Source organism: Acartia tonsa, chromosome 3, assembly GCF_053477335.1.
Source record: "Acartia tonsa isolate MP-2025a chromosome 3, ASM5347733v1, whole genome shotgun sequence".
NCBI lineage: Eukaryota > Metazoa > Arthropoda > Copepoda > Calanoida > Acartiidae > Acartia > Acartia tonsa.
Genome location: NC_137262.1, coordinates 16,061,144 through 16,076,392, shown reverse-complemented (window position 1 = coordinate 16,076,392; position 15,249 = coordinate 16,061,144). Strand labels below are relative to the sequence as shown.

The window sequence follows — 15,249 nt, the reverse complement described above, 5'->3', positions numbered from 1 at the left end:
AATTGATTTTTTTAAACCCACGAGAATAAAAACTTTGAACTTAATTTTATCATTTCACAGGTAAAAAAATATGGGTTAATATATACCTTTAGAATCAGAAAAATATTACGAATCCATTGTAAGCAAAATTGAAATAAAAAGTTTACAATATAGTATATAAACTACAATAAAAGGAATTATATGAAAATATCATATTATATTATACAGGCAACGTCTTAATTCTTGAATTGAGTATAAAAATGGGAAGGGGGTAAAGAGGGGGTAAAAAAGGGAAGACGAAAGTGTTGCCTGAACAAAAAATATAATTGGCCATTTGTTTATTTTTATTTTTTTACTTTTTTTCAATTTTGCTTACAATGGATTCGTAATATTTTTCTGATTCTAAAGGTATATATTAACCCATATTTTTTTACCTGTGAAATGATAAAATTAAGTTCAAAGTTTTTATTCTCGTGGGTTTAAAAAAATCGATTTTTTCAATAATTACCTGACAGAATTGAAAAAGTAAGGTGTCAAATTAAAGATCTTACTATTTTTGTTCATAATGGCCATTTTCTTTCGTTTTTTTTGTTGCATTTTAGTACCTTAAAATCGACTTAATTTTTTTTTTTAAAACTTAAATTACTTTAAAAATAAGAGGTCTACAAAAAAAACGATTGCATATCTGAATTCTATGAAAAATTTTACATCTACTACTTACTAAAAGAACCGGCTAGCTATAAAAAAAAAGTTGATACACCTTCTTTAGAAATAATTGAACTATGTTTGAAAATAATTTTCAATTGCATATACGAAAGGATCGGCATACGGAATCTTGCAGTCAAACGGCTGGCATATCAGTCGTCATTCGCATATCGTAAATGTCCAACAAGGCCTATTTATTAACTGATATATCTAAGACCAACAGGAAGCTCTCTACTAGAGAAAAGTCTACCTGTAAAAATTAGCACTGTGTACTTTAATCTTCTGGTCCATTGTGTAATCTAAAATCCAGGTCATTTGTAGGCCTTGTAATGTCTGATATAACGATGAAGAAAAGCATGCCGTTTGACCGCAAGTAGCTAGTAAAGATGTAAATAAAAACCTTGACTTGATTTGGAATAAGTCTCAAGTCTAAATTGTATATACAATAAAAATAAGTGAACTGAAAATAGTATTTTGTCATTTTTTTGTCAGCTAAACTGAATAAATTTTAAGAAATTATAGTTTTATTTCGTGAATATCTGTTAAGATTTTTAAGTTTTTTTCTGTCGTTGGTCATTATCTTCTTAAAGATCCCATAATTCAAAGTAGTAAAGTTTTTATTTTAACATATAAAGCAATTTTGTTGTGCTTTACTTTATATATGTTAAATGGATTATTATTTTTTTTCTTTAACAAAACCCTGGAATTAAAAAATACATAGTTTCTAGGGGACGGGAGGGGGGGGGGGGTCCACTAGTTTACATAAATATAAACGGTACGACTCTCCGAGGTTTGTAATAGTTAATTATTTAAGCTATATCCCTCAAAAGTACACAACGGCTGCAGTTTTATCCAAATTTGCATTCGGCTGAATGTAACTAGAGTAGCAACGGTTGCGGCGGTATTCAATCTATGTGGCTCTGGCTGACGGCGTCTGATCAGTAGGTGCGCTGGTTAATGTTCCGGCTGCCATGCCCATAGCAAATAGGAAAATAACATATTATATGTAAAAGGTTCTTTACATATGGAATTATTCAATCTTGCTGTAAAATGTATCTTTGTTACTAAGCATTCCCAATTAAAAATTTGAACTAAGATTTTAACATTGTATTGTTGTATTTCTTGACCATTTAAATGGTATTTCCTGAAATAAGTGCTCCCAGCTACACTTAAACAAGGAGCTAAAACAATTAAACGAACATTTGATTTCTAATTTCCTTGGAATCTTTCTTTCTAAAATCAAGTAAAAAAATTAAAAGGGCGTATGGATTTGTAGTAATGTTTTAGAGTTAATAAGCTCTCCTGGTAATATAGTGAGGATTAGGGTATCCAGGACGATTCTATCATGCTTAAATAAAAGCAAACCATTACGGATATATTTACGGACACACCATAATAAACATAGAATAGCTTTGCATGAAACAAAATTAAAATAGAATATTTCAAATTTAATATTTAAATTTCCTTTCATGGTAAATTTTTACAATTTTGATTTTAAATTTTGACTGTTGCTGGCCGTTGGATGTTGGTTGTCTGCTTTTTGTTGGGTGTTTTCTTTGTGTTGGACAAATTGTGCTATTCTTTCTTCCTGGTTCGTACCCTTCAATATGGGGGCAGCCTACACAGTACAAGTGTTTAATGGTTATGCTTATTTTTAATTCCCCGATCGATGTTTTTAGATATCTTGGCCAGCTTATACCAACAATGAAATTAATTCGGAAAATAATCATGAAACCTATTTCCAGCTGTTGTTGGGGGGCAACACATAGGAAAATTGACGACCTATTCATCTGCCCCCCGAATATTATTTTTAATTTTTTCGCTTGTTTGTTACATCTTATACCTGTATCTTGGCGCATATAAACACTTCACCAAAAGAAATTATTTTGCATTGCCCTATCCTTTAACTATATTTTGCCTAATATTTCAATTTTAAATGATAGCATAAAACACTTTCCGGAAGGCCGCTGTCAAGGGCTTTCAGATGGTTGATTAGTCGGTCCAGCTCGTAGGTAATTGCATTCAAGTCCTGGGGGGTCATCAGCCTGTGATCACCCATCTTTCTGTACACTACCTAAAATATAAAAAGTTTATTGCAAAGTTTTTCTTTGTCTTTATTTTTTTAGGTCAGAATAGGATAGGTTATAGTTATTTGGTAATGGGTAACACAACATGGTAAAGGTAAAGGACCCGCGTGCAGGGATAGGGCACTGAAGTTAAAGTATCCGCAGGGTCAGAGCAAGGAAGGTAAAGGACCCGCATGCAGGGATAGGGCACTGAAGTTAAAGTACCCGCAGGGTTAGGGCAAGGAAGGTAAAGGACCCGCATGCAGGGATAGGGCACTGAAGTTAAAGTACCCGCAGGGTTAGGGCAAGGAAGGTAAAGGACCCGCATGCAGGGATAGGGCACTGAAGTTAAAGTACCCGCAGGGTTAGGGCAAGGAAGGTAAAGGACCCGCATGCAGGGATAGGGCACTGAAGTTAAAGTACCCGCAGGGTTAGGGCAAGGAAGGTAAAGGACCCGCAGATTTATAACCAGTACATATTTGTGACACTAGATGTAAATTGTTAATTTTTTGCATTTTTTGAAGAAATGGGCGACACTGTGAAATGGAAAGAGGCACATTTGTAAAAGTGTGCGGTTCGTATACTTTACATATGTGGAAGTGAAAACGCACTGTTAAATCGAGCTAGAAGCATTGTACTTAATTTATAAAAAATATTTGAAATTAAAACCAATATGTTTTTTGTAAGAAATTTGTAATTTGATTAAAAGTAAAAATTAATTAAATATTTTTTACCAAATAAAGTACATTTCCCCATAAAATTATTAATCTAACTTGTGTACATTATTAAGAATTTGGAATTAAGCAACAAAATATTAGATCTCTATAAGATTGGATTAATATCCCCTCCCCCCCCCCCCCGCCTTTCTCCTATCTCGGGAACTATAAGAGATATCAAATGCAAAGTTATTCATTTTTAAATTCAGGAAAATCCAATTTAATTTTAACGCCGTGGCACCGTTATTTACTATTGAAAATAGCGAAAACAGTAGACAACCAGAATAAGTAAACAGATGCATACTTTTTTAAGATGTTAGCATGACTTATCCCATACTGTCCAGTTAAAATATAAAAACTCCAGTTTCTTAATGCAAACGGCGGGAAATTGGCGGTATAAAAAAGTCGTTTAGATTGATATTTGAACCAGGGGCGTCCAAGCCAGGGTAGGGGTAAATTTTAAATGGTGGGGTTAAATGAAAAAAAATTTCATTCAGGCACCCCAAAATTTGTTTGGGGGGGGGGGCAATCCCCACTTTACCCCCCCCCCCTCTTGGACGTCTATGATTTGAACTCCTATGAATATAGCCTAACCCAATGGTGGTATGGCCTTATAACGGTACATATGGCCAAACATACATTGTTCTACTTTGTATTATAGATAACAGACAAACCAGAAATATAGAGCATCTTCACAACTTATTTTACATCCTTTCTACTAATGATAACAAACCTCAAAATCTTTGGTAACAAATTTTTCCATGGCCATAAGGCACCACTCATATGGAACATCTCTATCTCTAAATAAATACATCCTTATAATAAAGTAACAGTATGTTTGTCTGTCTGTTTGTGCCGGTGGATCTCGCTAACCGCTGAATCGGTTTTCCTTTACAGGGTAGCCTCTCATTGGTCCTGGTAAGGTTTTTTTTTGGGGGGGGGGAGGGCACCGCCACCCTTCCAAGAGAAAAAAATTGCCCCTCCCCCCAAAAAAACTTCCCTAATTCTTGTTTTACTTTGTGTCAACTCCCCCTTTCTCAAGTGCCCCTAGAGGCCTCTATCAATAAGTAATAACCTATCGTACATAATAACATGTTTATACTTTATTTTGGTTAATTATATATGTATAAATACAGATTGACGAATAAAAGATTATACCATAGTCATAGAGTATCTGTGCTACTTAGGATGAAATATTTATAAGTATGGAAAGATTTTAAAATAAACAAGAAGTAGATTTTAAACTTTTAAAAAACATATCAGACAAAAAGTTTAAAACATTTTGAATAAAGTAAACAAAATGTGATATCAAGTTTGAAATATGAAGAAAGCTCTTGTCAAATATGTTTATTAAACAACTATATAGGCTACCATGAGAAGGCCAACAAATCCTTTTAGTAAAGTGACAGGATGTCTGTCTGTCTGTCTTTATGTCTGTACCAAAGGATCTCGCTAACCGCTCAACCGATATGGATTACTATTACAGGGTAGCTTCTCATCGGTCCTGGGAAGGTTGATAACTATTTGGAAGGGAAGGTACCACCCCTTTCCCAAATGAAATCGCAAAAAACATGACTAACCCCATTCAGAGTAAAAAAAATATTTTTGGGTTTCAGATAATCTTCACATGAATTGAAGAAAAACGTTTCCATTGAAGCCTCTAGGGGCGTATCCGCTAGAAATCTATGAATGCAAAGATATTGCAAGGCGTATGTAAATGTGCACAAGGGAGATTATATGCTTAATTTCTTGTTACTGACAATACTTTTGCATTAGTTTAATGTTGTAATAATAAGATCTGTGCCCAAGGAAGAAGAGAGGATATAGGTGGGTAATGAAGTAACACCCTCCAAAAAATAACTATATATTAGACTTTATACATTATAAGTAAATAAAGAATGATAATAAAACAGGTAGTTTTGAAATTAACATTAAATTTTAAGAATGTTTTTTGAAAATTCATGAAATTCTTTATTTAAATTCAGTTTTAGGTATTTAATTTATTTGTATTTGGAGAAGCTTAAGTGTCATGCAAGTCATTTTTTTTCGAAAATGAAAATAATAAAATAAGGAAAATTCAAATAAAACGTAAAATTAATATGCATTATTGTCAGTTTAATTACTCAACCCCCACATCTCATTTCATTAATTATGATATGTCCAATATGTAGGGCAATCAGAAATATAATCCGACCAACTAAATTAATTTCTTGTATTTTATTTTTTAATTTTGCACGATTTCTCTGGGGTGAGTGGTTGTACCCTCAACCAAAATAGTTATAAACCTTCACAGGTCCTATAAGAAACTACCCTGTAAAGGAGAACCATATCAGTTCAGCGGTTAGCGAGATCCTTCGGTACAAACAAACAGACACATAGACAAACAAAGGATTTAAATTTATACATATATACCTATGATTCAATACCATTCACAAATTTAACTATTCAAAGCTAACTAATTTGTATGAATTTAAAGAAAATATAACTCCCCTTTTCTACCAGAATTATATATAATTTTAACCAATATGTTTAGAAGGTTTCTACACTGTTGTCCTATAGGTCCATACAAGTGAGTGAGGATCTAGCCTTTTGTATTTGTTCTTGAATTAATTAAATCATTCTAATTGCTTGATATTCTCGTAAATTGTTGCAGTCCTATGTGGATCAAATAGAATTTATTCGTTTAAACCGTGCAGAACAGTTATTTATTGCATCGTATTGTAGACACCTTTCCGCGGTTATTAAAATGAAAACTGGTAACAATTCTATGACTTTTATTAATATTTGTGGAAATTTGTCTGTAATACGATGCTATAAATGATTTTTTGGTATGGCTGAGAACCAGCAGATATTATTTGGTTTCCAAGCCTTACTGGAAATAACAGTTGTATTTAAATTTAAGAAATGAACCTTACCTAATACCATGAATAACCCTGATGGGCATATCAATATCGACCATATTCTCGAAGTCAATCTCAAAGGGTAGAGTGTTCTGACAGAAATCTTTTCTCAAGATGCCCCACCCACCGTAAGCCATCTTGATTTTTATATTGCCCTAAAAAAATATTATAAGGGTTTGAGATTTCAGATGCAAAACTTCTCTGCTTTTATTTTTGCTCGTCTGCTGCTTAGTCGTGCATATAAACAACGTTTATAAGCTTGATAATGGCAAAAACTAGCTTTCTACTTGAAATAAATGACAACCAAAAAAATGCTTCTAACAATTTTAGCCAAATTTAAACAAATTAATAGACGGGTTTCTATAAAAAAGCTTTAGTTAGGTAGAATTAAGATTTTTAGAAAAATGATTATTTTTCGAACAAATTTATTATATTAATAAACTTTAAGAGCTGCTACAATGTTAGAATTATTAATTTTGTTTTTGCGGATTAATTACAATTTTGTTTTGAAATAATTTCTACAATTTTCTCAGAACATAAAATTATGGAAAACTACAAAATAAAATCTGTTTATATAGAATTGTTATTTTCAATCAAAAAACGGCGCATTAAGAGAAAAAGAAAAGAATGCTTTTCTAAATATTTTATTTGATTATATAGAAACTTATTGTAAATGATTTGCTTTTCTTTGTTTTTTTGTTTTATGTGTATTTACTATTTATTAATACGTTTATTGTCAAAAACATATGCTTTCTTTAATGTAATAAGGCTACTCGTTCATTAACTGTAATTCCAAGGCCAATAAGCTTTTTGTCCGTCCATGCGTTTAGCAAATTTAATCAAATTGTTTTAATCTTATTAAGTCGCTACTCATAACCGGATATCCTCATCCTTGTTTGGCTATTTTTTTGTAATTTATAAAAAAAATTTCAACTAATATGGCAGAAAACATCAACACAAAACAAACTAAAAAAAGGAAGTCGATTTTCTTTGTGAGATTTTTGTTTGTGAAAAAAATTCGGTTGCATTTTGTAACCATTGATGAAAGCATATATTCAGCAAAGTGACTAACAGACTTTAAAAGAATCTAATGATAGAGCAGATAGGATACTTGTGCTTACCCCATCCTCTCCAGAGTCAGCTCTGGCCTTGACTTCTGGTGGCAACTGGTTGTAATAGAACCAGTAACCTGTCCACAGGCAGTTAAATCCAGGACCAAGCCACATCATTGCTGAAAAATAAATTTGTTTGTTTTAAAGGATTTGTTCAGCAGAAGAATGTGCAACAAATGTGACATAACCTCAGGAAGAAAGGACAATGTGCTTTTATTACACTTGTCCCCAAGCTTTTAATTACGTTTCCTTATTTGTTGGCTCAACTTTGGTGACTGTTAATGAATTTTTATTTTAGTTATTAATTAAGTTGAGTGTCCAGACATTTCAACCAATAATTGTAATCTTTAGAAGAGGGAATTTTGTGTGCCATCATTTGGGATGTACATCAACTTATCGGCCATTGTCTTTTCCCTTTACATCCTTGCATAACCCAAAGTAAAATCTGTTTTAAAATCCGCAAAAACCTTAAAATTTCCATAATGAAAGAATTATATAAAAAGTGAAGAAATGAAAAAATTAAATATTCATGTACACACCGAAAAATTTTCTGATAAAAATAACCAAGAGTAGAAAAACAATCCCTGAAATTCAGTATGTGTACAGTGTACACTTTTTTAATTTGAATACATAGATTATCTAACATACACTGTACAAAAAAGGATTGAAAATTTATATAGCTTGGGACGCAAAAAAAGAATATTTTGAAGAAAAACTTTAATTTAAAATGTACCATCCTTACATGTATATACAAAATTCACTATTACAATGAAAGCTTTAAGAATAAAGACCAATGTAAGTATATGAATTAATTTAGGACAAGATTAAGATTTAAGATTATTATTGCTTTCGAACCCTATTCGCTTTTCATTTTTTTTTGAAAATATGTAGCCGCAATTAAGCTGTTTTTAAGACAGTTCACAGTTGGGGCGCTGCAAAAAATAATTGCTGATAAAGAACCCTAGCAGTTGGTTGATACCTTTTATTCTTTGAGGTCGTCTTTGTGTGACCAGAGTAGAAATCCAACAACCAAGTGAAGAGGCTACCAAAACAACGGGTCCTCTACAAATTTTAATTTTGTGTAATTTTTGCATTTTTTTCTTCTCATTATTAGTGACAAGATTTGATTAATATACCTGGAAGTTAAACATGAAATCAATATGGTTATTTTCCAGGTATCACCCTTAATTACAATAGAAAACGTGGATATTTGACAGAGAAAATTTGTAGTCAATGTGGGTTGCTTAGATGGGCTTCATTTATTGGCCAATTTGTTCATCCATTAGGAGGGGAGGGGATATCGTAAAGGGAGTGGATGATTGGTATCGGTTCTTTTTAGCCAGAAGGGAGTATCAAATTATTAAAGTACACATAAATTCTATATAATTTAATACATTACTTTTATTTTGTTAGAATCATTTCTGTAGTATACGTCCTTCGTTTCTTCTCGAAACTTAAATATAGCTATTGTACATTGCAAGTGCAACACAATTAAGGGCATGACAGACCAGCCAGACAAGTGGAATACCTCAGTAGCTTTTATTAATTATTTTAACTTACTGTGTATAATTATCAAGCATTTCCAAGGCATCTTCCAACCAATGCGCAAATTCTGAATTAACAAAATATACAAATTTGAATAAAAATACCTTTGTTTGGGCTTTTTAGATACTGCTTTGTTAATGTCTAGAATTTTAATTTGATATTGCCGATCGGAATTTTTTAGTCTGTCTATCCATCCGTCAGTTAGTCCATCGGTCAGGCCATGGAAATGTACTGCTATAGACGGCTACTATAGACTACTGTTTATATAAGATAACATATTCTCTCTCTTTTTATCATATTTATGACAACTAAACATCTGCTCTATAGCACACTTTCTGTTTCTACAATGCCCATCCAAGGTTTTTTTTGTGAATCATTACTTGTGGATTTTTTTAAGTTGGGTAAACAGTGAGAATATAATGAATATTAATAGACTTTTTTAGAAAAAGAAAAAAACTGGGTGTTAAAAAATGAATGTACAGATACACAAATAGACCAACGCAAATAACATGTAAGGTAGTGTTTGAAATGAGTGAATGAAAAATATGCAAAAATAAACAAAAAGAAAAGCCGCTTCCCTCAAAGTACCTAGTCAAGCATAAAAAAAAACCTCCATCCCACTAATGATAAAGGGGCGGAGGTAGTTTTTCGACAGTTTACTACTTTTGGTGCCGTTAGGTAAGGTTAGGGTCCCCGAGAGGTTAGACATAAGAAAAAACTAATACTTTGCCCCTTTACTTTTTAAAAAAAGGTTAGGTAGTTTAGTGCCTGATAACCACTTTGAGGTTAAAACGCCCAAAAAGTGGTTTATTTTTACCTATGGTTTTCTGATCTCCAGTGGATTGTCCTGTACACTCTTGATCATATCTTAGAAATGAATGTCCAGTGGCCCTGGCATACTCTTCAAGAATTATTACCTAAACATTTCAACATTTACAGATATTTATGAAATCACCTAGCTCTTAGGTAAGATTAAAAAGGATAAAAGCAGAAGGTTTCATAGACAAGCTATAAAGAATAACAATAATATGTACATGGCCCAAGCTATTAAAGCTTGACATGCTTTGTATGTAGCTCATTAATTGAAGGCTATGTAAGTTTTATATGAGTTTAATTTTCTGTTTCAAAATCAAATTAAAAGTACATCAAATATATTATAAATTAAACTGGATGAGAGTTGAAGATTGAGATAGTGAAACAATAAGGCAAAGAAAAAGAAAGAGAGTTATAAGTTAAAATAGTCCATAATAAAATAAATTTTTGTAACAGACTAAAGGAAAAATAGTTATAAGATTTTCCTTTAATAAAAAAACTAAATTGAAATTAAATGACTAATGTACTAAAAGTCTCCGTTAATAACTTTTATTTATTTTGGTGTGGAAATATATAGAGAATAGGACATAAGCAACTTTTGACAATACACCAAAAAGTAAGGGCTGCAAACAATTAAAATTACTTTTTAAAAAGATCATATATGTATATATACTAGATATACTTTGTTATATAACTAAACTTAATAACATATCAAAATATTTTTCTTCAATTGAATTTGAAATGTATTGTTGAAGGAAAATGAACTTGTATGAAGGTATTGTGTATATATTTTTGCATTATTATTTCAATTAATAAAAACATGTTGTGCAATATTCTAAAAGATTCCAAGCATCTTCAAATCATTTTCTTCCTTGCGTCAACTTTAATTTTTATATGTATATCTGTAAAAAATTAAGAAATGTTAGCAAATATAGTGGATTTTTAATTCAGGCTCCGAATTTATACAGAAAATCTTTTGTGTTTATGACTTTCCTCGAATTTTACAAATATTTTAGAATATACAAAACAAGATATTTTATAAATCAGATGTAGTTAAACTTTTAGAAGCAACATTTTAGTGGTTATTTTGCCTTATACTTTTCAAACTTGTCCTTATTTTAGGTCTACTGGTTGTCTGTCTTTAATCTAAATGTATGAAATATCAGTCTGTCATTAAACACAATATTCTATCAGTTATCAACCTTTTTAGTGGTTTGGACTTACATTAATACATATACTCATTATTTAAAGAGTAGGTGCATAACTACTTAAAATACAGTGTAATAATGTCGAAAGTTTCTAAACCATTTAAAAATTTTGGGTACTTTTATTAAATCTAGATTTTTGGTTAAAAAATATTGTCGAATCTTTTAAACCAATTATTTTAATCTACATTTTGATTATTTTCATATCTTGATTACTATCATGCGGGCTGAATACAATTATCATCCATTGTCTTGTCCCTTGTTTTGAAGCTTATCTTTTTCAGCGCAATTACAAATGATAATATTATCCTTATTATTATCAACTGCGAATATTATTATCTTGTTGACGTACAAATTATTATTAAGGATATTATATTGTTAAAATATTACAAAGGGCTTTTTATAAAATTTTGTAACCTAATGAAGGACTAAATTGAATATTATTTAAGCCACACGTGATTTTAGTATACTCATGCTTTTTTTTTAAATTATATCTTGGACGATCAAGTCCAATGGTTACCCGCAATATTATGTAAAGTAGCTCCAAAGCTTACATTTAAGCCCTTTGATTGCATAATTTTGACTAAAATTCATTATTTGTGCCTGTTTATGGAATAAGACATTCCCCCTGCTCTTACTTTTAGTTTCGTGTATTCAGTAGTTAGGTTTTTAACGGACTCGAACCCGAAACCAGTGAGCCGACATGACAGTTAGCCGACATGTTATCCAGAGCACTAAAATTCTTACTGGACTCCTGGAGGACTATGTACTTTAGAAACTTAGCTTTAACATTTAATATGAAAACTGTACTTCTATTTTGGAAAATTCACAAATAAGTATGAATAATATTCAATGAATTTATCTGTATTCATTCAAAAAAAAAAAAAAAAAAAGTATTACTACATCCATAAGAAGCGAAGAAAAAGAAAATAATAAAGTAAATTATTGTAATAAAAGGAAAATCCAAAAAGATAGACGGACAAAGTTAGGTAATAGAGTATGTGCTTATATTTGGAAATAAGAAATGACACAGAACAATGGTGACATTAGTATTAAAATTAGCCGAGAAAATCAAAGAAAAGTTATATGGTACTGTTGTCATATGCTTTGAGAATAATCACATTTATCTCTAATACCAGCTGAGAAAATCAGTGGGATATTTCTTCCTGCAGCCTAAAAACGAATCTAAGGACTTAAAAAGGGAGTTATAAGGTAGCCTCACCAATTAAAAAGAAAATATTCGTTAATTTTTACTATTTTACGTTTGTGTATTTGTTTATGTTAAAATGTGTATATTATGGCCACAGGGTACATACAATCAAAATAAACAATTTTAAATAACAAGAACAAGTACTTGGGGAGAGGGCAAAATAACGGATGTGTAAGAAATTATGAACCAATCTGCAAATCAAAATCCAATAAACCCTTACAGATCGGGAAGGGGGGGGGGGAGTGCTAAATCATCCCCCCCTCTAGTTTTTTCAATGTCACATTTTTTGTAGGTAAGATAGAGAGCTATGACTTCATGACTTTTTTAGTTTAGTAATTATACGTCGACAAGAGTTGATTTTATAAGGATATCTGGTCTGTGTTGGTCGTGTTGTCCGGTCAAAGTCGGTTAGGTAGCACCAAAATTAGAAAAATGCTAAATAAATCTTAATTTCTAAATTATGACTTTTGTGCGGTGACAAACAAACATACAATGAGATAGTTTGGGAAACAAAAAATTATAGAACACACATACAAGAAAATAATATGTGATTCATTCTATCTTATACATTCCAAATTACGCATCAATTAATTTCGTAACATTTAGATCTAGGTCTAGATTAAATAAACAAACAAATTATATTAATAAAACACAAAACGTTTAGAGTAAATGGGTAAATTCTTTTAAATTGGTTAACAAAAAATGCCAAACTTAAAACAGCGATTAGTGTCCAATAAAAAATTATGTCATACAATATAAATGATCAATGATTGATCAGTATACAATTTACCATTTGTCAATTAAAATGTATACTGGCCTATCATTGGTCATTTGAATTGTATGACGTCAATTTTTATTTGACACTATACGCTGTTTCGCCAAACTTTTTACGGTTGTAATCATTCTTGTTTGAAAACCAGTAATGTGTATAGTGGTGTCTTATTCATTTGCAGTGGCGTGCACGGGTATTTAACAGGTACGATTTTTTTGTCTCATTCCTTAAATTAAAATCGAGGAGGGTTTATTACAGAATTAAGAAAGATGGTATATTATGTTAGATTATCATCTGCAAGGAGAGGGGGTGTAAGACAGACAGTTCATATCCAATATGCTCACGAATTATTATTTTTCAGGGAAGCTTGGAATTGCTAACGTGAGGAAGACCCAAAACAATCTACCTGTCACATGAGATATCCTATATTTTTGCTGGGTAATTCATTCAGACAAGGAAGATAAACATCATAGCCTTTAAAAATGGATTTTAAGGGGGATGTAACTTTTTTTAATTGAGACCACCCTTAGCTGTTTATAGGAGTGTACCCATTGTCAAGATGAACGTATAGGTGTGTATGTGGATGGACACAACACCCCTCTTTAACACGCAACTTTTCCGTTGTATTTCACTTTTGACAGAAATGACAATTTTAACACGATTTTGCTTTCAAAATTATAAAATTCAGAATATATTTATATTTTTATGACAATGTACTAGCAAAAAATATGATTCTATTTTCAACAACAACAAAAAACGAAAAAGAAAAAAAACTAACAAATTATATACAACTGAAATTTGAAATTAGCTTTGTTACTAAGATTTTGGAAAATTACTTACTTTATTCAACTCCATATTAGAGAAAAATCCCGGAATATACAAAATTGTCGGTGATCTAAATATATATTAAATTGGATTGTAAATAATAAAAACAACAATGATTAAGTCAATTAGACTTTAGAATAGTATTTGATTTAACTTTTCGTACCTTTTCAAGAGAAGCCATCAATAAATCGTAAGCCACGAAATTAATGATTTTAACAGAAATAGTACAATTTCCATTTTTGTCATTTTTGTGTGTTCATTTAAAAGAAATTAAAATCACGTATTGTTAATTTGTTACTGACCAATTAACAGACAAAACAAGGCCAGACAAACATGTAGCAATAACATTTTTTTGATGTAGTTTGATTGAACTTAAACCTTAAATGCAAAAAATCTTATTATTACGATATAAAGCATTTACAGACGACGGGAATGCATAGTAATGGAGTAGCCGAGCCACTGAAATTCAAAACAAAGAAGAATAAAAAAATCTTACTTTGTCCCAACAAAATGTCTGAAAGCCATGCGTCTGGTTGCAGTGATCTGGTGGAATTGGACGGGAACAGGGACATAATTAGGGTCCATTTTTCTGTAAAATAAATTTATAACTAATTCTTTGATTGCACGATTTTTGCTGAAAGTAGTAACACACTATGTTCCACGGGTGACAAAAAATCGTTTTTTACATTTTGGAAAATACACTTTTAAACAATTGTTTAGTAATATACACAAGTTTTTGGAAATAAAGCTGAAAGAATTAGCTCTTTACTATGAAAAATAAGAATTTTATGTGTAATTATACCAGAGGTATGGAATTAAGTTCCTTTTCATCATTGTAAACAACTATTTTTAAGGTCAACTAAACTACATTTCAAATCATCGTGGACCCTTTATTTTTAAAGCTATTTTTAAGTATTATATATTTTTGGAATCAGTATGTAATAATTTATACGTTTAGCCTTTAAAAGAAGTCAAATCTCCATTTTTTGTTGTAATTGTAGATGGTTTTCTTAGCATACCCGATTTCTGTAAAATAGACAATTTTCTTCCAATGAAAATTTTACGTTTGGTTCCAGATCTTTTAAGACCAAAAAAGTCCAAGCAAATCCTCTTACATGGTGATATTAGATGTATGTATAATATCAGAGAACTTTACCCTGTGTATGCGAAGCTATGCGAAGTTTGTTTTTTTAAGCCCTGAAGATACTGGGTCTATCAAAAAATAACAATTTTTTAAGATATAAAAGTAATTTATTTTCTACTTATTTTAAACACATATTCATTTAAACTAAAAGTAAAGAAAAGTTTTAAATAAAGATTATCCCTAAATGTCTAGGCTCTTATCTGAACCATTTTACCTTTTTATTGGGGGGGGGGGGGGGGGAATGCCCCACTTATATC

The 15,249-nt window shown here is 31.2% G+C and overlaps 1 protein-coding gene across 1 annotated transcript; it reads right to left on the bottom strand.

The window, feature by feature from the left end:
• Nucleotides 1–2,124: 2,124 nt before the first annotated feature.
• LOC145313465 (palmitoyl-protein thioesterase ABHD10, mitochondrial-like) lies at nucleotides 2,125–14,454 on the bottom strand. The gene is made up of 10 exons (XM_080152896.1): nucleotides 14,345–14,454; nucleotides 13,864–13,918; nucleotides 9,841–9,940; nucleotides 9,039–9,090; nucleotides 8,458–8,540; nucleotides 7,488–7,597; nucleotides 6,382–6,521; nucleotides 4,200–4,266; nucleotides 2,644–2,758; nucleotides 2,125–2,304 (listed from the first exon to the last, which is right to left on the bottom strand). The coding sequence occupies exons 1-10, from the start codon at nucleotides 14,431–14,433 to the stop codon at nucleotides 2,165–2,167; spliced, it is 951 nt and encodes a 316-aa protein (XP_080009022.1). The 5' UTR covers nucleotides 14,434–14,454; the 3' UTR covers nucleotides 2,125–2,164.
• Nucleotides 14,455–15,249: the final 795 nt, after the last annotated feature.